At 45.6% G+C, this 21,929-nt stretch overlaps 2 protein-coding genes across 11 annotated transcripts in view; one reads left to right on the top strand and one right to left on the bottom strand.

The window, feature by feature from the left end:
* The window catches only part of GON4L (gon-4 like), a 48,777-nt gene extending 33,857 nt beyond the window's left edge, over positions 1–14,920 (top strand). For 6 of the 8 annotated variants that reach the window (XM_079760921.1, XM_079760919.1, XM_079760920.1 and 3 more), the window contains 13 exons: positions 1,993–2,109; positions 2,469–4,169; positions 4,719–4,977; positions 5,782–5,966; positions 6,852–7,049; positions 8,813–8,956; positions 9,475–9,618; positions 9,705–9,824; positions 11,639–11,752; positions 12,480–12,690; positions 13,528–14,155; positions 14,243–14,345; positions 14,752–14,920. In XM_079760921.1, coding sequence (XP_079617047.1) covers positions 1,993–2,109; positions 2,469–4,169; positions 4,719–4,977; positions 5,782–5,966; positions 6,852–7,049; positions 8,813–8,956; positions 9,475–9,618; positions 9,705–9,824; positions 11,639–11,752; positions 12,480–12,690; positions 13,528–14,155; positions 14,243–14,345; positions 14,752–14,901 — 4,074 coding nt within the window. In that variant the 3' untranslated portion in view covers positions 14,902–14,920. Of the gene's footprint in view, positions 1–1,992; positions 2,110–2,468; positions 4,170–4,718; positions 4,978–5,781; positions 5,967–6,851; positions 7,050–8,812; positions 8,957–9,474; positions 9,619–9,704; positions 9,825–11,638; positions 11,753–12,479; positions 12,691–13,527; positions 14,156–14,242; positions 14,346–14,751 lie in introns of those variants that run through there. The other 2 variants (XM_079760923.1, XM_079760926.1) reach the window with 2 other exon arrangements.
* A 402-nt stretch (positions 14,921–15,322) lies between these two features.
* MSTO1 (misato mitochondrial distribution and morphology regulator 1) lies at positions 15,323–21,397 on the bottom strand (the record flags this gene model as incomplete). Of its 3 annotated transcripts, none has more annotated exons than XM_079760964.1 (14): positions 20,016–21,385; positions 19,769–19,904; positions 19,230–19,299; positions 19,063–19,138; positions 18,072–18,126; positions 17,852–17,990; positions 17,584–17,701; positions 17,198–17,332; positions 16,940–17,095; positions 16,555–16,686; positions 16,296–16,480; positions 16,021–16,125; positions 15,825–15,934; positions 15,323–15,534 (listed from the first exon to the last, which is right to left on the bottom strand). In XM_079760964.1, exons 1-14 carry the CDS (start codon positions 20,097–20,099, stop codon positions 15,323–15,325), a joined length of 1,713 nt encoding a protein of 570 aa, XP_079617090.1. In that variant the 5' UTR covers positions 20,100–21,385. The 3 variants fall into 3 exon arrangements, with proteins under 3 accessions (XP_079617090.1, XP_079617091.1, XP_079617089.1); XM_079760965.1 differs by having other exon boundaries at positions 16,940–17,092; positions 20,016–21,343; XM_079760963.1 differs by having other exon boundaries at positions 16,940–17,092; positions 19,769–21,397.
* Positions 21,398–21,929: the final 532 nt, after the last annotated feature.

The following is a 21,929-nucleotide window of genomic DNA, read 5'->3' as shown; positions in this document are numbered from 1 at the left end:
TTTGGTTTTCTTCATTTTCCTGTGTCTTAGTTTGGAAGCTCATGTGTTTCAGTATTCATCCATCTGCTTTTTTTGTTGTTTTTAATCCTCACCTGAGGATATTTTTCCCATTGATTTTTATTTGATAGTGGAAGGGAAGGAGAGAGACAGAAAGAGAGAAACATGAATGTGAACAAAACACTTTGGTTGGTTGCTTCCCATATAGTCCCCGGGCCAGGAATCGAGCCTGCAACCGAGGTATGTGCCCTTGACCGGAATCAAACCCCAGACCCTTCGGTCTGGGGGCTGACACTCTATCCACTGAGCCAAACTGGCCAGGGCTCCATCTGCTTTTTAGCCTTGAAAATTTTGCTGTTGTTATCATTTTCTCTCATTCTCTCTCTCCTTGTAGGCTTTTACCTGTAAGAAATTCCTTTCTGTTATTTTCATGGGGTTTCAAAAGGGAACAAAGACAAATGGATGGTTTAAACTGTTTTAACTGTAGGTTTCTCCTTAACTCTTTAACCTATGAATGTGTGGATATTATCCTGCAAAGATCGTGAATTATCTCCCAGTTAGCTATCCAGTAGCTACTTTTCTCTTCTTCTCCTCTTAAACTTTAGAGTGTTGTTCACTCATTCCTTCTTTAAACTCCCTATTCTCTTATGTTCTGTGATACCAGGACTCTTACCTCAGGCTGCTCCTTCATGAACTCTTCTTCTCCTGCTCTGTCCTTAAATGTTAGTGTTCCACAGTAAATTGGATTAATGGTCTCATGATTTTGGGTATTATCTATCTCTCTCCATGATTTTCAAATTTGTGTCTTTGGTCTAGTTCTCTCCTGAGCTCTGACTTAGTGTAGCCAACTGTTTAAAGGAATTCTTAACTTGGTTCTCTCACTCCTCACTGACTCCCCAAATAGAACTTACGTCTCTCCCTCTGTACCCTCCAGTTGTGCCACTGTCACCACCAATAACAGCAAACTCCTCCCCAACTTACCCCTTCTGTGGTCTGTGTCTTTGTGTATGACATTAACGTCTCAGTCCATAAACCTGGGAAGTGTTCTCAATCCTTCCTGCTTGATTACTACCATGTCTACCAGTCATCACATCCTCAGTTTTCTTACTTTATTTCCTACTCGGTTGCCCACTGCCTTTGTTCAGGACTTTGTTACACTTAGATTAATGCAGTAGTTTTCTCTTTGTGGTTCCTTAAACATGTTCATGATTTGAACATGAAGTATACTCTGCCCTCCCCTGCCTCATGTAGCAAACTCTGTTCCATTAAGATTCATCTATACCAGTTGCACCTGCTCCAGAAAAATATTGTTCAAGTGTGAAGTTATGTGTCATTTTTTGTATACATCTTTGTACTTTTTTACACAGAATGTCATTATTGGTCTACTTGACTGTTTCTCCCACTAATCTGTAAGCTCCTTGAGAGCAGGAATTGCTTCTCTTATTTTGTATGCTCAGTTTATAGCACAGTGCCGGCACATAGAAGGCATTCTACAAATGTGAATGAATGGGTGCTTATTGTCATTGTAAGTTCAATTTCCATCTTCATTTATGCTTAAAACCTAACTGTCTCAGTCTCTCTGTTCTTTCCCTTCCCTTCTAATGTTCTTTCACTATTATTTGCTTTTAAAAAAGAAGCTTCCATGTGTCCAGGATGAGGGTTAAGGCAGCTGTTGTGCAGGAGCAAATTTTAAATAAGATTTCTCTGCTTCCTTTTCTCAGTGACCTAAACTTTACCCTTCTTGGTGACCTGAATAGAGATTATCAGTTAAAAGGCATTGAATAACTATAAAATCTTTACTGATTAGAGATTAGTATAATTTTAAATGCAGAAGCATTCAGCACATGCTGTTTATATACATGTATATATGGATGTGTACCTGTGTGTGTATGTGTGTTTGTGTCAGTCAAACCACTGCCCACCCCACTCCTTACCTGGACAGAGAGCAATGTTTCTGAAAGAAATGTAACTCATGCTTCATTTCTTCATGCTCAGTTTTATAAGAAGACCAAACAGCTGCCCATCTTCGGGAAGTGCTGTGAAGAGATCCAGCCACATCAGTGGAAGCCACCTGTAGAGAGGGAAGAACACCGGCTTCCATTCTGGTTAAAGGTAAGCCCTCCTCTTCAAAGACCAGAGGCAGAAGGTCACTAAAAACCTGGCAGAAACATCAGTTCCACTCTACACCTCTGATGCTTTAGTTGTAGAACTAGGATTTAAGAAATCATCCTTCTCTCCTTCTTCTCCCCTCCCCTCAAGTGGGTAAAATGATAGTTTCCTATGGGAAATTCAGAGAAGAGTATGCAGTAGGAATGTAGTCTTTGTAGAAATTTGATATTGTGCAGAAAAATCCTTCTTGAAAAGATTACCTTGAGACTGTCCTGACAAAGTTCCTAAAATCTAGAAAACCCTATTTTATTTTTTACCAAATTCTGACGTATGCTAGATCAGAATGTTTTTGTTCCCAACAGGCCAGTCTGCCATCCATCCAGGAGGAAATGCAGCACGTAGCTGATGGTGCCAGAGAGGCAGGAAATGTGACGGGCACTGAGATCAAGCCGGACCCAGATGTAGGAAAAACCAGCTTGGAGTTGGGAAGTGAGACTCGGTACCCACTGCTGTTGCCTAAGGGTGTAGTCCTGAAACTGAAGCCAGTTGCCAACTGTTTTTCCAGGAAGGGCTGGAGACAGAAGCGGTCATCAACCCTGAAGCCCCTCCTTATTAGACCCAGCCCCTCTCTCCAGCCTACCTCCAGTTCTGGGAAAATGCCACCTAGGTCAACTCAGTCAGAAGCCCCTCCAAGCAAAATGGTGGTCCGGATTCCTCAAACGATCCAGCCAGCCACTGTCTTACAGACAGTGCCAGCCGTCCCTCAACTGAGGGTCACTGGGGGTGATAGTTTTGAGTCCTCAACAGTATTGCCTACTCTACCCCCTGAGGCCAGGACCAGCTTCCCTCTGTCCGAGCCCCAGACCCTGTTCTCCCCTGCTCCTGTGCCCAAGATAATGCTGCCCTCACTTGCCCCTTCTAAGTTCCGAAAGCCATATGTGAAACGGAGAGGCCCAAAGAAAAAGGGGGCCAAGGCCTCGCTCTGTCTGAAGTCTGTCCCCCTCATCAACTCTGCACCTGTTATCTTCACTGTTCCCGCCACCACTGTGAAGGTTGTGAGCCTTGGCAGTGGCTGCAACATGATTCAGCCTGTCAATGCAACTGTGGCCCAGAGTTCTCAGACCCTTCCCATCACCACACTCTTAGTTAACCCTACTTCCTTCCCATGTCCATTGAACCAGCCCCTTGTAGCCTCCTCCATCCCACCCTTAATTGTTTCTGGCAACTCTATGAATCTTCCTGTACAGTCCACCTCTGAAGAGAAGGCCCAAGTGAATATGGATGTTGGTTGTCCTTTGGATGAAGGGAAAAATGCCTTTCCAGGCCTGGTACCCAAATTAGAACCCCAGGACCTATCTCCTCTCTGTGCCTCTGTCTTCCCCAAAAAGGAGCACAGCCCAGGACCTCTACCATCAGAGGGAGTGTGCCAGGAAGAATTGTCGGAGAACAGTGCCTATATCTGGACTGTTGTGAAAACAGAGGAGGGGAGGCAAGTTGTGGAACCACTGCCTCAGGGCTTCCAAGAATCTCTAAGCTCTCCTCCTGAAAATGTAGAGAAAATTGTCAAGATGGAACCTAAAGATCCTGGGGAGGAAGTCCCCCGGGCATCCCCGAAGCACACCATTTATGATGAAGTCAAAGAAGAATACTCTGTGGAATTGGACGCTGGCTTCCCAAGTGAGGAGACAAGTGGTGCAAGAGAAGCAAAGAAACAGACAGTCTTACAAAAGGAGGAGGAGAGGAATCAACTAGCTAAAACCCCGTCGGCTTCTCAAGAGCCTCCTGACGGAGGAAACTCAGGAAATATGAGCAAAGAATCGCCAAAGAATGCTTCATCCTCCATTGACTCTGAAATGGTGCTTAGCACCCTCCCCGGGAAACCTGAAGACTTACTCAGCATTGATGGTCAGGTAGCAGGGACCCCAGCGAGGCCCGAAACTGGAGGGGAGAAGGATGGGCCAGAGGAAGAGGAAGAAGAGGACTTCGATGACCTTACCCAAGATGAGGAAGATGAGATGTCCTCAGCTTCTGAGGAATCTGTGCTCTCTGTCCCAGAACTCCAGGTGAGAGTTGGGAAATATTCTCAAGTATTTTGTGGACTCAGTAATATCAATAGGTCACCTTGGTTGCTGCACTATAGATATTCCTAAAATCATTTTTATTTGACTTTTGAAATAAAATTTTTGGGTTGCAGTGAGAGGAGAGGGAAAGGGTGAAATTTGACTCATTATATTTGACTTAAACACATTTAAATGTTTCATTGAATCACCTAAGCACAATTTAAATGCCTAAAAAATGGATCATAAGTGTGGACTGTGGCAAAGGAAAACTATCTTCAGGGTAGAGGGGACCTTTCCAAACAGACCCCCTCCCCACTCCTACTGTCAGGCAGCAATCCCAGCCACACCTATGACTCCATAACTCAGACAACCAGGCTCTGATAATTGTGGTAACTCCTGTGGTAACCCCCACAGGTCCCCCCGCCATATGTGCGTGAGGCACACACACACACACTAATTGATTAACCTCAGTTCCTCTAGAAAAACTGTAGTCAGCACTTGGTGAGCCATTACCAGCCCTTATGAACACTCTTTGGGGGGTGAGGGTTGCAGGAAACAATGGAGAAACTGACTTGGCTCGCATCTGAAAGGCGCATGAGTCAGGAAGGTGAGTCTGAGGAAGAGAACTCTCAGGAAGAGAACTCTGAGCCTGAAGAAGAGGAGGAAGAAGAAGCAGAAGCAGAAGGAATGGAAAGCCTGCAGAAAGAGGATGGAATGACAGATGAAGCCATGGGAGACCCTGCTGAGAAACCTCCTGCTACCTTTGCCTCACCCCAAACTGCTCCAGAAGAGACCAGCAGGACCCCACCAGGTGAGTTTGGCAAGCCTGTATGAGAGGCAGGTCTCAGTTGGCCTCATTGTGTAAAGACGTGTGCAGAGTGGCTAGCTTGTAAACTAGGTGGCAAGTTTTCAGAAAAACAACTCTGGATCACTCCTGCCACTTCCCTTCCCCCAAACAGAGGTTTAACTTGGTGCCTTTACAGATGAGATGCTCAGAAATTTAAAATTTTATTCTCATCAGCTGTTAGATTTGTATCAGATTTATCTAAATTTTATACTGTTTTTTAAAATACGTTTTTATTGATTTTTAGAGAGGAAAGGAGAGGGAGAGAGAGAGACAGAGAGAGAGAGAGAGAGAGAGAGAGAGAGAGAGAGAGAGAAACATCGATGAGAGAGACACATCGATGGGCTGCCTCCTGCCTGCGCCCTACTGGGGATCAAGTATGTGCCCTGACTGGGAATTGAACCCAGGATCTCTTGGTTCATGGGAGGATGCTCAGTCTATTGAGTCACACCAGCCAGGCTATACTGGTTCTTCATTCATCTATCATGTATGAGGCTAAAAGCTATGTTTATTTCAGAAAGCACTGCTTATTCCTCACCAAGACATAGTCCCTTGAGAGCTCGACATAGGCCATACTCACTCAAGACTGCTGATTCTGCATAGAGCTGACCTGACAGAGACAGATATGCCTCATTCCATTTTCCCAGCAGCTTTTCTCCTGATTTGTTCCATACCATTAAAAGGGTTTGCATGGGGTGGGCGCATGTGGTGGGATAGGAAGAGTAGGGGTTGCAGGGATGAAGAAACGTTCTTTTTCTCATGTACTCTAAGGAGAGAGCATCAAAGCTTCTGGAAAGGGCCGGAGCAGTCATCGAGCTCGGAATAAGAGGGGCAGTCGGGCCCGAGCCAGCAAGGACACCTCCAAACTGCTGTTGCTGTATGATGAGAACATTCTCGAACGGGATCCGCTCAGAGAGCAGAAGGATTTGGCCTTTGCTCAGGCTTATCTGACTAGGGTAGGCAAATGCTACTTCCTGTACTGCCATTCCCTCTGAATGAGGCTGCTCCTTTAAGGAAGGTGTTTTTAAAATGAAGTTTGCTTTTCAGGCTCCACAACAGCCTTCTATGCCTCTGCCTCTGCTCTCCTGGAATTACCTAAAGATCTGTGGGAGAACCATAAGGAGATAGAATTCAGTTTTAAGCAGGTTGATTGTTAGTACCTTAGCATCGTCCCTCTCTTACCTAGAAATTGGGGAAAGATGGACACCACCATCATCAGTAAGAGGTTGTGACTTCACTGGGTAGGCTAAAATAGGACCCTTACTGAGCCCTTGGCTTGTGAAGACAGACCTTTGGTACACTGCCAGAGAGTGGATCTCAGGCACCCGATCTTCAGAGAGATGAACCAACCTGCTCCTTGAAGTTGTCCTGGCTAGCTGTATCATTCTTTTGCTAACCACCTGGTTCCTTTATCGCCCCCAAGCAAAGTGGAGTACTAGCAGTGATAGTCATGACTTTTTCTTGTCTCCTAATATTTACTAACAATCCTAATTTTGTATTAGTTACCCTCAGATGATACCATGCTGAAATATATGGATGGAATACTTGTCTATTTCAATATGGAGCTGAAATCAGGAAGGAGAGGCTAGGGCTGTGAGCTAGAAAAAAAAACTTAACCTCGTTTTGTGGGGAAAATGGCTTTTCAGTTGCCCACTAGCAGAAAAGGAGCTGTATTATGTACCTTGCTCATTGTCTTCCATTAATGGTCGGATCTTAGGACCTGTTAGAGGAAGGACAATTCTTAGAGCTCTCAAGCAATAACTCCTCATCCTTTCTTGGTATTGCCGTTTTTGTTGCAACGCAAAGAAAGGGTACTGATGATTGATAGTCTTCCTGTACAGGTACGAGAAGCCCTGCAACATATCCCTGGCAGGTATGAGGACTTCCTTCAGGTTATCTATGAATTTGAGTCAAGTACTCAGAGGCAGACAGCTGTGGATCTCTACAAAAGCCTGAAAATTCTTCTCCAAGACTGGCCTCAGCTGTTGAAGGACTTTGCTGCTTTCCTGTTGCCCGAGCAAGCTTTGGCCTGTGGATTAGTGAGTAGATGGGCAAAGACCACACAATGGGATTCCTGGGTCAGAGCGAGATTGGATTTGAATAGAGAGTTGATTCACACTGTTCCAGTCTCCCAACTACTTCCAGTCAGATAGCCTTCTCTTAGCACAAGGTGGTAAGAGCCTCCTTTTCAAAGGATGATCTTCCCAATTCCATTCTCCCAATTACGTTACATGAGGAATAGGAGGGTTTTACCTTCAGTTGCCAGTGAAGACCTTAGCTAAATCATATGCCTATTGCTTCTCATTGTTGTAAAACAGGCAGTCATTGAACAAATATTTAATGTGTCAGGCAAAGTCCTAGGTACTATGACTACAGTAATTATAAAAAAAATCCTTGCCCTATGGAGTTTACATTCTCATGGGAAAGTCATGATAAACAATGTTATGTAAAGTGCTGAGGTCTGAGAAAATCTTAGGGTATTTGTGGACTCTAAAGAAATAACCCTGAGGACTAGCTGTGAAAGACATGAGTTTATTAGGACTTGACATGTGCACTGGCTTCCACCTGTGATGGTTTCCATCTAGTCCCATCTGGCTTGCTGATAGGCCACACTGGGGGCAGCCAGCTGGTGCTATTGTCTAACCACCACCCAGACTTTCTCAGCACACGGTTTTATAATAGAGTACAGAAAATAAAGCAAAATGGGGCATGCAGGGGAAGGGGGTCATGCCCGAGAGCAAGTTGTGTGAGATCAAAACTCTAGCTGTTTACAATCCGGGCTCACATCTAGAAGCAGTTTCTCTTTGGCCTTTCTTAGTCTGAATTGCTGGCCAGGCTCCGAAGGTCACACAGTCCACCTACAGATGGCCTTCTGTATATTCCCACAGGGTGGGAAGAGGAGTTGGATCATGGGAAAGGGCCCATGTTCCCATTTACCATACAAACAGCAAAATTCATTATTGTAAATATATATACAGAGTATGGCAAATGTAGGTTTATAGTTGTGAGTATGTGAAATACAGTTTGTTGTATGATTTGTTTGTTATTGTATTATTTTCCATATGAACAAATATAAACCTACTTTTGTCCTGCCTTGTATATTATAAAAATTATAAAATATATATAAATGGTATATAGTATATAATGATTTATAGTAATAATGCTCTATAGAAAAATAAAGTAGAAAAGGGGAATAGAGAGTAGTAGGTAAAATGGGTGAGGGCTAGGGTGTTGCAATTTTATACATGGAGGGTTGGGAGGGCCACTGTGATAAGGTGACATTTGAAATGTTGGAGAATAAGTATCTAAACATGAGGGATATTCTGGTAGTTCTCATTTTTTTGTCATGACTGGTAGACAGGAATAAAGGATATAATGAGAATTTTCTGATAGTCTTAAGGCAGTTAAGTGGTAATGGAATGATTATACATATCATGCCAATCTTCTCTTTCTGTATTATTATGAGAATCAAATGAGTGCATATGTGAAAATTCTTTGTAAACTGTGAATGCTACATCAGTTTGAGTGTCTGATTTCACAATGCATGAAACAGTAAACAACTTGAGATATGTACATCTCTTGAATCTTTCATTCACATCATAGTTATCTTGGATCAGTAGACCCCAGTAGCCCAAGGTGGGTAGATGCTAGAGGTCGTTAAAAAGATCACACAGTTGTAAACTGGAGCCTTTCATCCCCTATTCCCCCAACCCATTTTTTCTTGGTTCTTATGCTTAGAACCCCCACATCCTGCTCTAGCTGTATAGGTGACTCCTCTTTTGCTCTCTTTTCACTCTGGTAGTTTGAGGAGCAGCAGGCTTTTGAGAAGAGTCGCAAGTTTCTCCGGCAGCTTGAAATTTGCTTTGCGGAGAACCCCTCACATCACCAGAAGATTATCAAGGTCCTCCAAAGTTGTGCAGACTGCCTGCCCCAGGAGATTACGGAGGTATTTTTTCCTGTCCTTCCTTTCCATTGTCATCTAGGCCTTAGGCCCTTCCCTTCTCCCTTTCCCTAACTTAGCCTGTATCCTCTTGCTTCTGGGGTACCATGCACTTCCAGAGGAGATGAAGAAGGCAAGGACCTTTTAAGACTTGTCTATAGCATAATACATTGGAATAGGGGTTGATTGCCACCCGAAACCAGATCCTGACTGACGTTCAAGGAAGGAGGTGATGTTGGGGCCCAGAAGAAGCTTATTGCTCTACTTGGGTTAATGCCTGACCTGGAGATCAGTAGGGCAGGATAGAGGGTGTTGTTATTAGAAATCAAACCTATTGTAAATACTCCTCCTGTGTAGGCAAGCAAGGAGGGAGAGGAAATTTAAAAACTTACCTATCAAAGAGAGGCTTCTGTGTGTCTCCCAGTTGATTAGAAAAATAGAACTTGGAAGTATATGGGACTGGTTTGGAATATGGCCTAGAGAGGATCTGGGGATTTCATCTTTCCCTGTACAACTCTCCCTAGCTCAAGACACAGATGTGGCATCTCCTCAAGGGCCACGACCACCTGCAGGATGAATTCTCCATCTTCTTTGACCATCTGCGCCCAGCAGCTAGCCGGATGGGTGACTTTGAAGAGATCAATTGGACTGAAGAGAAGGAATATGAGGTAAAAGCCCTGAGGCTGCACTAGGGTTGTGAAGGGAGGGATAATCTGCCCGTAGTCTATGTTGAGTGGCACCAACTTCTCCCCAGTTTGATGGCTTTGAAGAAGTGGCACTGCCTGATGTGGAAGAGGAAGAGGAACCTCCCAAGATACCCACAGCCCCAAAGAACAAAAGAAGAAAGGAGATTGGGGTACAAAATCATGATAAGGTACACCAAGTTGTTGGAGATTGTCCATTTTTCATTAATCAAGACTTGAGTTTCTGCCTAAGTGTTTCTCTGGCAAAGCCTCCGGGATCTGAGGCTGCTATGGACATGCAGAGCCCATGGGAAGAACAGTGCAATTGCTGAAGAGGCCCCACTCTGGAGCGCTTCATTAGAAGGATTTGTTTGCCATTTTCTTTCCAGTTCAGAGCTATTTCTCTTGCCCTTGGGTCTTAACTTTTTCTTTTCTGCTTATGTGAAAAAAAAAAGAACTAAGAGCCCTAACTGGTTTGGCTCAGTGAATAGGGCGTCGGCCTTCGGACTGAAGGGTCCCAGGTTCGATTTCAGTCAAGGGCATGTACCTTGGTTTGTGGGCACATCCCCAGTAGGAGGTGTGTAGGAGGCAGCTGATCAAGGTTTCTAACTCTCTCTCCCTCTCCCTTCCTCTCTGTAAAAAATCAATAAAATATATATTTAAAAAAAAAAAAAAGAACTAAGATTGCCCATAATGATAATGGCTAGTCCTTAGGGGTGTTACAAAATATGTATCTCTTGGAAATATTTTCAGTGGATTATTCACTCATTTAATTCTCACAATAATCCTATGAAGAGATTGCTCTTATTTGCATTTTTCAGAAAAGAAACTGAAGTGCAGAGAGAGGCCATTGCCAGGGTCTCATATTTAATAAGTGGCAATGCTAGGATATGAACCCAGGTAATCCAGCTCCAGCATCTGCTCATACTGCTCTCTAATGCTTTTCAAGAAGTAGTCTTTTTATTTTATTATTTTAAAAATACGTTTTTGTTGATTTTTTTATTTTTTATTTTTAGAGAAAGAGGAAGGGAGAAGGACAAAGAGTTAGAAACATTGATTGGCTGCCGCCTGCACACCCCCTACTGGGGATTGAGCCCACAACCTGGCATGTACCCTCACCAGGAATTGAACTGGTGACCTCTTGGTTCATGGGTTGAGGGTGAACCAATGAGCAACACCAGCTGGGCAAGAAGTAGTCTTTTTTTTTTTTTTTAATCCTCACCCCAGGGTATTTTTCCATTGATTTTTAGAGAGAATGGAAGGGAGGGGGAGAGACAGAGAGAGAAACATTGATGTGAGATAGACACATCTATTGGTTGCCTCCTGCACGTGCCTGACCAGGGTCAGGGATCAAGCCTGCAACTGAAGTATGTTCCCTTCACCGGGATCGAACCCAGGACCCTTCAGTCTGCAGGCCGAAGCTCTATCCACTAAGCCTAACTGATTAGGTCAAGAAGTAGTCTTTTTAATCCATGTCCCTTTACTCCATGTCTTTTACTATTTCTTAGGGAAGAACTTCTTAGTAGCTGAATGACGTGGGGCAATTTATTTAATATCTCAGTTTTTTCATCATCAATCGGAATAAATATGGTCTTGGGTTTATTAAATAGAGTATCATTGAGTGAGCCTTCCATATTATATACAAAGCCTCTCTCAAGGTGATTGGGAGGGGAGAGCTCAAAGCACAGGGAGACAGAAACAAAGATAGATGAGTGAGTAGATCATACCTTTTGTTGGAGCTCTCCAGTGTCTTTGCCTCAGATTATATTTGACTTAAATATTTCTTGAAACATCTAGGCAACTGGGATATGTTAGTTTGGGGGTCATTTAAGAATTGTTTAGGGATTCATAATAAGCTTTAATTGAGTTTAGACATTGATTTCCTCAGGCATTATAAAGATATGGTATATAATAAAAGGATGGAATTGGCAGGGCCAGAGCAAGCTGATATTTCTCTCTTGCTACCAAAATACTTGGCAGCTAACCAAGCCCAGATATTTCCTAGGAGACTGAGTGGCCAGATGGTGCCAAGGACTGTGCCTGTGCATGCCATGAAGGAGGTCCTGATTCCAAACTGAAGAAGAGCAAAAGGAGAAATTGCAGCCACTGCAGCAGCAAGGTGAGGGCAGGGGCTGTCCCGAGAGGTTTCCGAGCTGCCTACCTAAATCAACCTCCAGGTTGCCTTACTGTTGGGGTATTGTTTGCTACCACAGATGTGAACCTTTTATGCACACATAGATTACAAATAGAATCTTTTAAAAATACATTGTGGGTTTTGCTTTGTAAAAAAATATTTTTTTATTAATTTCAGAGAGGAAGGGAGAGGAAGAGAAAGAAACATCAATGATGAGAGAGAATCAGTGATCAGCTGCCTCCTGCACACTCCCTACTGGGGATTGAGCCTGAAACCTGGGCATGTGCCCTGACCAAGAACCGAACTATGACCTCTTGGTTCTTAGGTCGAAGCTCAACCACTGAGTCACACCGGTCTGGCAGATTTTACTTTTTAAAGAGAATCCTGTGGATAAAGTTTTTGGAATTGGAAAAATATCAATTAGTTCAAATAGTTCCTTCTTAGATTTTTTTAAATGAAATAAGTCTATGTCAGGAAAACAGACCTAAAGGTAATGCTGGTTCTCTAGGTAGAGTAGGGTTGGTTGGCAGCAAACAATCCTTAGGTAGAGGAGTTGTTGAATCCAGTACTGTATTCTGGGCATTTAAAATCCTTGACGCAGGCATGCATCTTGATTGACTTGCTGAGCATCACAACAGGGCTTCTTCCTTTGGTTGGCCCCCTAAGACAAAGGAGGTCAGGAGACCCGTGACCCACAAGGCCATCCCTGCAGGTCTATGACAGCAAATCCTACAAGAGCAAGGAGCCCCATGAGTTGGTGGGTGGCAGCCCCCACCGAGAGGCCAGTCCTTTGCCTGGTGCTAAGGAAGCTGGGCAGGGCAAGGATGTGATGGAGGAGGAAGCCCCAGAGGAACGAGAAACCATTGAGGCAACCCAGAGCAGGACTGGCAGGAGTACCCGGAAGGGAGAGATGCCTATTTCAGGTGAGTGATCTGGCTGCCAGTCCAGCCTTTCTCCATTTATTTGTCTGATTCTCACACACTTTAAGTAAAAATGTATTTGAACTTGGGTAAATAACAGTCTTTTCAGGGACTGTTACTAATAAACCAGTAGAAATCCCTTTTCCTGTTCAGCCTTAGTTTTCTCTCCTGTGGCCTTAATACTCTTTGCAGAACTAAGATTGCTACAAAATCAACACGATTCAGCCTTTTCTTGAATTCCCATTTCTGAATCCCTTCTCTTTATCTTTCCGCATTCTAAAGACTCCAGCATTATCAGCTTTGGCAGGCAGATATTTTTGTTTTTTTTTTATTTATTGATGTCTAGAGAGAGTGACATTGTTTTATTGTTCCACTTATTTATGCATTCATTGGTTGCTTCTTGTATGTGCCCTGATGGGGCTTAAACCCACAGCCTTGGTGTATTGGGACGATGCTCTAACCAACTGAGCTATTAGGCTAGGAGGGCAAATTTTTTTTTTTTTTAATGTTTTTGTTACTGATCAGTGAGCGAAAGCAATCAATCAGCTGTCTCCTGCATGCCTCCTACTGGGGATCAAGCCCACATCCTGGGCACGTGCCCCGACTGGGAATTGAACCGTGACCTCTCCATCCATGGGGTGACACTCAACCAACTGAACCACACCAGGCCGGGGCTTATTTCTTTAAATGTGACTTTAGCCCTGACCCCTACCTCACTCTTATGGATTAGAATTTTGTCACAATTGCCTACCAAAGTGACCCTGTGGTAATTTGAAGCCAGTCCTTCGTTGCATCTCAACCCTGTCCACACTGTTAGATCTTTGTTTTCCTCCTAAGCAGGATTGGCAGTGGGGAGCACTTTGCTGTCCCCTCAAGAAGTGATTCTTACGGAACAGCAGCTCCTCCTGGATGGCCCACCGCCCAGCTCACCAGAGACTCCTCAGCTTCCCTCCAAAACTGGAGTTGTTCTAGACAACACTAGGACCAACCAGGTCAAACCGGAGGTTTCCTGCTGCACAGAGGCATTCCCCAGGCTTCAGAATGAGGGGGAGGGCCATCAGGCAGCAGGTGACTCAGAGTCTTACACGCCGGTCTGCGATGCTTCAGAAACTCAATGTTCTGGAACTCTTGAACCCCCTGCTTCTTTCCTGAGTCCTGTTTCCTCAAGGACCAGAGACTTAGGGAGAAGACAGGTGTCTGGGGAACCAGATACTCAAGAGAGCTGGCTACCCTCAAGCAGAACTGGTGTGAAGACATCAGACAAGAAGTCCTCAGTCCATGAATCTTCATCAGGAATTGACACCTCAGAGACTTCTCCCAAAACCCCTAAAGGAGGTTTGGGTAAAGACAATGGAATACAGGTCAAGGGTCCAGAAGGGGAGCAGCAGCCAAAGGCCACAGAAGTCACCGTATGTGCGAACAACAGCAAGGTCAGCTCCACCGGGGAAAAGGTGGTCCTGTGGACAAGGTAGGTAGGGATGGATGTGTATTTATAAAGCACAAGGACCAAATCCATGACACTAATTTAGGACTAATCACAACATATGGGTTACAGGGAAGCTGACCGTGTGATTCTCACCATGTGCCAGGAACAAGGAGCACAGCCCCAGACTTTTCGAATCATCTCCCAGCAGCTAGGAAATAAGACTCCTACTGAGGTAAGGTTGCGGGGGGCGGGGGGGGGGGGGGGGCGGGAAGAGTAGCCCTCTACAGTTTCAAATCCAGGAGAGGCAGGAAGAGGACAGGTTGGCCAACTAAGAGAAGAGAAGATTGTAAAGGTCTGCTGAGGAAGGGCCTGGCTTCTCAGGGTAATCGGTAGTGGTTTTAGAAGAGAAAGGGCATTGGATTTTGAGGTGGAAGCCCCAGAGATTCTATTGTAATTTTGGTTTTAGGAGTGTGACTTTGGGCAAAATATTTAGCCACTTAACTCGAATTTCCTTATCTTTAAGGAGGACATAGCCCTCACAACCTTACTGTGTGGGACAAATAAGATTGTTTAATTTGGTATATAATGCTTTATGTTACTTAGGGACATGGAACACCAACCTTCACCTCTCCTCCTAGGTTTCCCACCGTTTTCGAGAACTCATGCAGCTCTTCCACACCGCCTGCGAGGCCAGCTCGGAGGATGAAGACGATGCAACCAGCACCAGCAATGCAGACCAGCTCTCTGACCATGGGGATCTTCTGTCTGAGGAGGAGCTGGATGAGTGAGACTCAGGAAGCATGTGGGAGTCACGTGCATAGGATCAAAACCACAGGCACCCTGACGAGGGAAAGGGTGGTTGTACCTTGCTTGAATGCCCTTTGAACCCAGTATAGAGCTGAAGGAGCAGGGGCCAAGGACAAGGACAAAGCTAGGCTGAGGGTTTTCATGGCTCTGCCATTATCTGCCTCACTCAATGTCTGTTACGAAGCCTTTAGAATTACTCTGTAAATAGTGTTGAGGGAGAGGGGGGCTCAGCTCCTTTACTACCCTTTTTGAAATTTGTCCCGATGGTACACAGTTATTGTGATGTAAGGCACAGTGATTCTAAATGTAATAAGTGCATATGTTGGTGTAGCCAGTCCCAAGACATAGCTCCTGCATCCAGCACTTTTTATTGTAAACTAGTTCTTTCCTTTTCTTGGGACTTTAGTCCATAAGGCTGTCACCATGCTGGTAGCACTGGGCCAGACTGCGTAGCTCCTGCAGCAGCTCCCCTAGGTCATCCTGTTCCACTCCAGCATCCATGAAGCTGGCCCAGCGCCGCAGGTTGAGTTTGGCGAGTTCCTTGGCCAAGTCTCCCAGGGTCCGGTTCAGGGATGAAGAGGAGCAGAGGGCCCCCAGCACTGGGATGCTCTCCCCTGCCAGAGGGAGAGAGAGAGACCTGTAGACGGATTGTTCTTCCACCCCGAGACTCTGTCTATAGATGGACAAGTCTGGGTCTTTAGTTGACTTGATTATAAAGTAAACTCAATACATTTTGTGTACTGTCCCCTTAGTATACCAGTACTCCAGAGGAAGAAAAGTCTTCAGGAACCATTGAATGAATAAAGAAATGTTTGACTGTGACTTTAAAGTATCTTTATCCAGAAAGTGATAGAGTAAACCACTCCCATGTTTGAAATCTTGGTTTTCTTCATCTCTTACATACCTGCCCCTGTTGGGGGGTTATCCAGAACCAAGCCCTGCTGGCTGAGGCTTGAGAAGAGGCAGGGATAAGGAGGAACCACCTTGTAGGGAGTCAGCAGCAGATGAGAAGAACTGGGGACAAGAGAATAGCAGCTGAGTGAGAAAGGGTCAAGGGAGGTCAGATCTAAGGGGAGAGCAGGAGCAAGCATTTTACTAACCTCCTGGCTCTAGGCTGCTGCTGCTGTAAATATTGGGCCAAGACTTCTTCCCCAGTGGTGCAAGCATGGAGTAGGGAAGGCAGAGGTGTACCTGGGGTGAGCTGACTGCCAGATCAGAGACAAAATCACCTTTAATATGGGGGTGCTCAGTTTTTTCTTTTTTAAAGTGGGACAGAGGGACGAAGGTCAATACCATGAGAATGTCCAGAAGTATTAGAGAGAAAAGAATACGAAACAGAAGTCTGACAAGGGCTCTAAGGACCACCAGTCCTCACCTGGTGTGGCATGCTTTGTCTAGACCCCTCAGCACCACTGATTGGGCAAAGCAGTGGGTTCCAGAAGGGTCCCCACATGCAGACAGTGGAGTCCAAGGGGTGGCCCCTCCGAGCTGCATCAGGGTATCGGGAAGGGACTGGCTTGGACCCAAAGGGAAGGGGATGGATGCTCCTGCTGTCACCACCTTAAAGGGAAGGACCAAATCAAGTTACAGGGCTTTTTCTCAGTTCTGACCTAACCCCTCACAAAGCTTCATACCTTTTTCCCAGAGAAGTTCAGCATATCAGCTAGATGAACCATGGAGACTGGTGAGGAATACAGGCGGTAAGGAGCAGTGATCGTGTCCAGGGCTGTAGCCAGGATGGCACTGCAGTGGAAGGGCAGAGTTGCCTGTAAAGAGGATACCAAAGAGAGCACTTAAGTCTTAAGCTCTGGAAAGAGCGTGTGGAGGCAGGACAGCATGGGCAGGGAGATCTGGGGGCTTTGAGACAAATCGGTGTGATCGGCCTAAGGCTGGATAAACAGGACTGGGATCTAAGAGGCCACTTCATAGCTGAGTTCAAGCTGAGGCTTCAAGAACAGGCTGTCTTGGTGAGTGGGACAGAGTCCCTGTTACTAGCAGAACAAGAGCATCGAGCCTTACATCATAATGCAGGTGAGGGAAGTTGACGGGTGGCTCAGGTCTCAGCCCCAGGCTCCCACCTAAGGATAAGGGGCAGACTAGAGAGCTGTGAGCAGACAGGTGCACCAGACCAAAAGCTGTGTTTAACAGACGATAGATGTTTTTCTGGGGCTCCTGCTGAAAGAAAGAGTAGTTTGTTCTAAGCAGCTTTCTCATTGGGCTGTCATTCCCTCATTCCTCCCTCCATACCCTGAGTTTTTTCTTCCAAGTTCGACTCACCCCAAGAGTGTAGGGACCAGGGAGCAGGCCCCAGGTTATTATCCCTCGCCCTGAATACTCATCATGTAGCAACTCTGCGGCCTTAGCACCTACACCAGAGAAGCCATCATGCAGGTCACACAGGATCTGGAAGCCCTAGAGAGAGGTGAATGATGAGACAGTAGAAGGAGCCTTGGTGGGTGTGGCTCGGTTGAGCATAGTCCCAGGCACCAAAAGGTTGCTGGTTCTCGGTAGAGATTGTGCAGGAGGCACCCAATTGATGTGCCACTCTCACATTAATGTTTCTTTCCCCCTCTCCCCTTCGTCTCTCCAAAACTCAACTTAAAAATCTTAAAAAAAGTAGGATGAGCAGAGTTTACCCCAGTGTCCACTATGCCCACAGCTACCTGCAGGTAATCACATTCCTCCACGTAGAAGTGCAGCCTGTCCTCCAGCTCTTCTAGGTACCTGGGTTCCTTCAGGACACTCTCCCCTTGGCCAAAAGCCTCCAGGCGACTTGCTTCACTATCGTGATAAACACAATCCAGGACTTACAGGGTCCTGCTCCCCGCTCTCCCCGCCCCTGCCCCCCCCCCCCCCCCCCGCAAGAGCTCCCATCCAACATTGGTATAGGAACCCAGTTTCTTGCCTCACAGCCTCTGGGGCACCCCATACCCATCATGGTTGTACTTCTGAATCATACAGATGCTCCGGGGATGGAGATGCACTCTGAGGAAGTCTGACCAGACTCGGATGCTGCCCTCTGTGGGGATAAGTGGCTCTGGAGTTGCAGCAGTGGTGAGTGGTGTGGGACCTAAAGGAAAATTAGAGGAAATTCATCTCCATGTTCCTGCTCTGCCCACTTCCCATCCTGCAGTACTTGGACAACTCTCACCTTTGCCATTGGAAATGGATTTGACCCTCCAGATACCATCACTACTCAGCACTCCCTGGGAGGGATGAGAAAAATCAATATTTAGTTCCAGGCAGTCTAAAGACAAAAAGTTTATCCTCCCTGATTTTGCTGGCCACACCCTACAGCCTCCTTTCTGTTTATGTAATCACAGTCCTTTTTATTTACTTACTTATTTTTAAAATATATTTTTATTGATTTCAGAGAGGAAGGGTGAGGGAGAGACAGGAACATCACTGATGAGAGAGAATCAATAGGTTGCCTCCTGCACTTCCCCCTCCTCCCCAGCAATGGGGATCATGCCTGCAACCTGGGCATGTGCCCTGACCAGGAATCGAACAGTGACCTTCTGTTTCATAGGTTGATGCTCAACCATTGAGCCACACTGTCTGGGCTCTAGTCACAGTCCTTTAGGAAGAAAAGTGCTCCTTCCAAAAATACTATTTAAGGCATTTAGATCAGTGATGGCGAACCTATGACACGCGTGTCAGCACTGACACGCGTAGCCATTTCTGATGACATGCGGCCGCTGAGGTTTATTAAATACAATTATATATAACAATTACACATTTATGTTGTTTAAACTATAAATATCGCGAAATAATGTTTTTTCCTCAAAGTGACACACTACCCGAGTTATGCTCAGTTTTTTGGCGAAGTTTGACACACCAAGCTCAAAAGGTTGCCCATCACTGATTTAGATTAATGAAATCCTCTTTCTCTGACCCAGTGGAGACATTGTGGTTGTAGCACTCAGTGTGCAAGTTCAGAGCAGTCTGTCTGTCCCTCCCTCCCCGGAGCACACCCTCTCAAATCTTTTTTCCCATGGTCCTTTCCTAAACCTTTCTTTTGTCTCTGTAACTTGTTTCCTTAGCCACTTGTTCCTTATATGGCTCACTTTTACTAACTCTGTAACCTTCTAATAAACTTTCTCTTACAATTTGAAAAAGAAGTTCAGGGCTGAGACCCTCACCTCTACACTCAGGAGATCCTGGAGATAAGGATTCTTGGGATGGAGTTCCTCTTTGTGTGTGGTGAGCTTCCCCTGCCTTAAAGAAATTGGAGACTGATCATAGCCAGTTTGCCTTTGTTTCCCAGCATTTTGTGCACATCTCCCACTCTTCTCCAAACGACAAATACCATGCTATTGCAGTGTCTAGCTGTTTGTCCCTGTAGAGTCCACTTTCTTGTTTTAGGGAGCTCAGACTACCTGCACAAAAAAAATAACAGGAAATGTGAAATCAAAGCCTAGTCCCTCCCAGGCTTCAGGTAATCTTCCTCTGATCACCTGGAAACCTGCTGTCACCATCCCTCCAGCACTTGGCACTTCCAAGCTTTCTTGAATATACGTAAGTTGGAAAAAAACATTGCCTAGGAGAATCTAGATTTCATCCTTTCCTTCGCTGTGAGGCCTGAGGCAAAGACTACCCAGCGGTCTTAGAGGACTGCCATGTCACTGTCTCCAGAGACAAGCAGCCCATTCCAGAGATGGCTCTTGAACGGAATCAAGTTTTGCGTTCTGGCGTCCCTCGGGTATTTGTCTATTGTGGCTAGTTCTCCCTAGGCAACTCATCTGCCCTTCGGCTTAGTGTGGTCAGCGTGCCCTGAAACGAACGGGTGCTCGAGACTCCGATGCGAAGGAGAAAATGGGCATTGGCCGACCCGGGCCACCGCCTCACCCTTTAGATCCATGAGGATGAGTCTTGGCGTGTACGTCTCCTGGCCGTGCAGCGTTCGGCCGGTCCGGAACAGGACGTCGGGGCACAGCTCCCCTGGCGGCTCCTTGGTATCAGTCCGTTCGTGAAGCGCAGCATCCTGAGGAGGCAGAAAAGGGGCCGGACCAAGGGGTGGCAAGATGGGCAAGCCGGAGGTAAGGGCTGGAGATCCCGAAAGGCTCCGCTTGGGGCAACTGCCAAGAGACCTCACCTGCTGGTTCCACCAGTGCGCTCCCACGAAACCCGCAAAATGTCCCAACTGCAACGTGAGCACCTCCCGGGCGCCGCCCGCCATGCCGCGCGACTCCGCTAAGTCGCAAAACCGGCGCTTGCCCCCTCGCTGCTCTCAGCCGATTGGCTCGGCAGGCTTGTGGGCGGGGCCTCATCCTCTGAGCCCTATTGGCCCACAAATACGTCTTTCCCGAGGATAAACGATTCATTGGGCTTTAGAGACACCGCTCATCATTCCCGCCTCTTCCTATCGTGGACGAGTCCCACTTCCTTGTGGTTGCCAAGGGGTGGGGCCCACGCCGGAAGTTGCAGGCGCCTGAGCCGACGCCCTTGCTGGCGCGTTCTTGGTGCTGTTGTCCTTGCTGCTCAGGTGGGGACTGTGGGTGTTCGCCCTACTTCTTACTGCTCTTGCAGCGTTTGTCTCTTCTCTCTCGGGATATTTCTGCTTCAGGCAAAATTAAAAGCTTGTTGGAAAAGTTGCTCCCCTAAAGCTTCCCACGCATCCCTTTCTTCCGCTCAAAAAGTCACAGCCTTCCTGATTTCTAACCCTGTGAACTATCTTTATCTGTCTTTCTATCCAGCATATTGTGTAAATAAATCGGAGCACATATTCTTTTTTTTTTCTTCTGGAGCACATATTCTTTTGCGTCTGCCTTTTGCTCGGTATATTTTGTGAATCTCATTTTGTTCTATGTACTTACAGTTCATTTTCTTTGCTTCAGAATAGTCGATTGTATGAATATGATCTATTCTAATGATAACAGACTTTGAGATTGCTTCCAGTTTGGGCTATTAGGTGATACAATTAACATTCTTGTGTAGGTGTCTGTGCATACATTTCAGTTGGGTATATATCTAGGAGTGTAATTGTTGGGTCATAATATTGGATATGTTCGAACTTGGTAAATAACACCAACCTGTTTTATAAATTTCTTTACCAATTTACAATTCCACCACCAGTGTAGGGGAAATTTTCAGTTGATGTTTCATAATCTTTCCAACATTTTAAAATTTTAGTCCTTATCACTGGTTTTAATTTTCCTGATTACCAAAGAGGTTGAAAGCACCTTCTGATAAGTTTATCAACCATTTGGATATCCCTGTTGGTGAAGTGCATGTTCCAGTCTCTTGTCCATGTTTCTTTTTTTTGTTAAATATATTTTTATTGATATCAGAGAGGAAGAGAGAGGGAGAAGAGAGAAACATCAGTGATGAGAGAGAATGATTGAGGGGCTGCCTTCTGCATGTCCCCTTCCCCTCCCCAACCACCACTAGGGATGGAGCCCGGAACCCAGGCATGTGTCCTGACCTGGAATGGAACCCTGACCTCTGGTTGAGTCACACGGGGTGGACATTGCCCGTGTTTCTTTTGGGTTGTCTCTTACTGATTTGTAGGAGTGGGTACTTTATTCTGGATACAAGTTATATGTGTTGAAAACATGTAGACAGAATGATCGAATTTAAATTTAGATTGCAGCTATCAATTTAAGAATTTATTCAAATGATGATCATCAATGGATGTTAACACCATTGGGTGATAATTTGTTGGAAAACAGGATGGTTGCAGGATTTCAAAGTAACCCTCCATATATAACTTGTTAATTACATTGGGGGAGGCAACCCATCAACCCATCGATGTTTCTCCTTTCCTCTGTCTCTAAAAGTAAAAAAAATAACAAGACATTTATCCTCAGGTGAGGATAAAAAAACAAACAAAAAACTAATAATGAGCTGAAACCGGTTTGGCTCAGTGGATAGAGCGTCGGCCTGCGGACTGAAGGGTCCCAGGTTCGATTCCGGTCAGGTGCATGTACCTTGGTTGTGGGCTCATCCCCAGTTGGGGGTGTGCAGGAGGCAGCTGATCGATGTTTCTCTCTCATCGATGTTTCTAACT

The sequence above is a fragment of the Cnephaeus nilssonii genome (assembly GCF_951640355.1).
Source record: "Cnephaeus nilssonii genome assembly, chromosome: 21".
In the NCBI taxonomy this organism is placed as follows: Eukaryota; Metazoa; Chordata; class Mammalia; order Chiroptera; family Vespertilionidae; genus Cnephaeus; species Cnephaeus nilssonii.
Note: the sequence above shows the minus strand (reverse complement) of the source record. Positions and strands in the feature narration are given on the sequence as shown.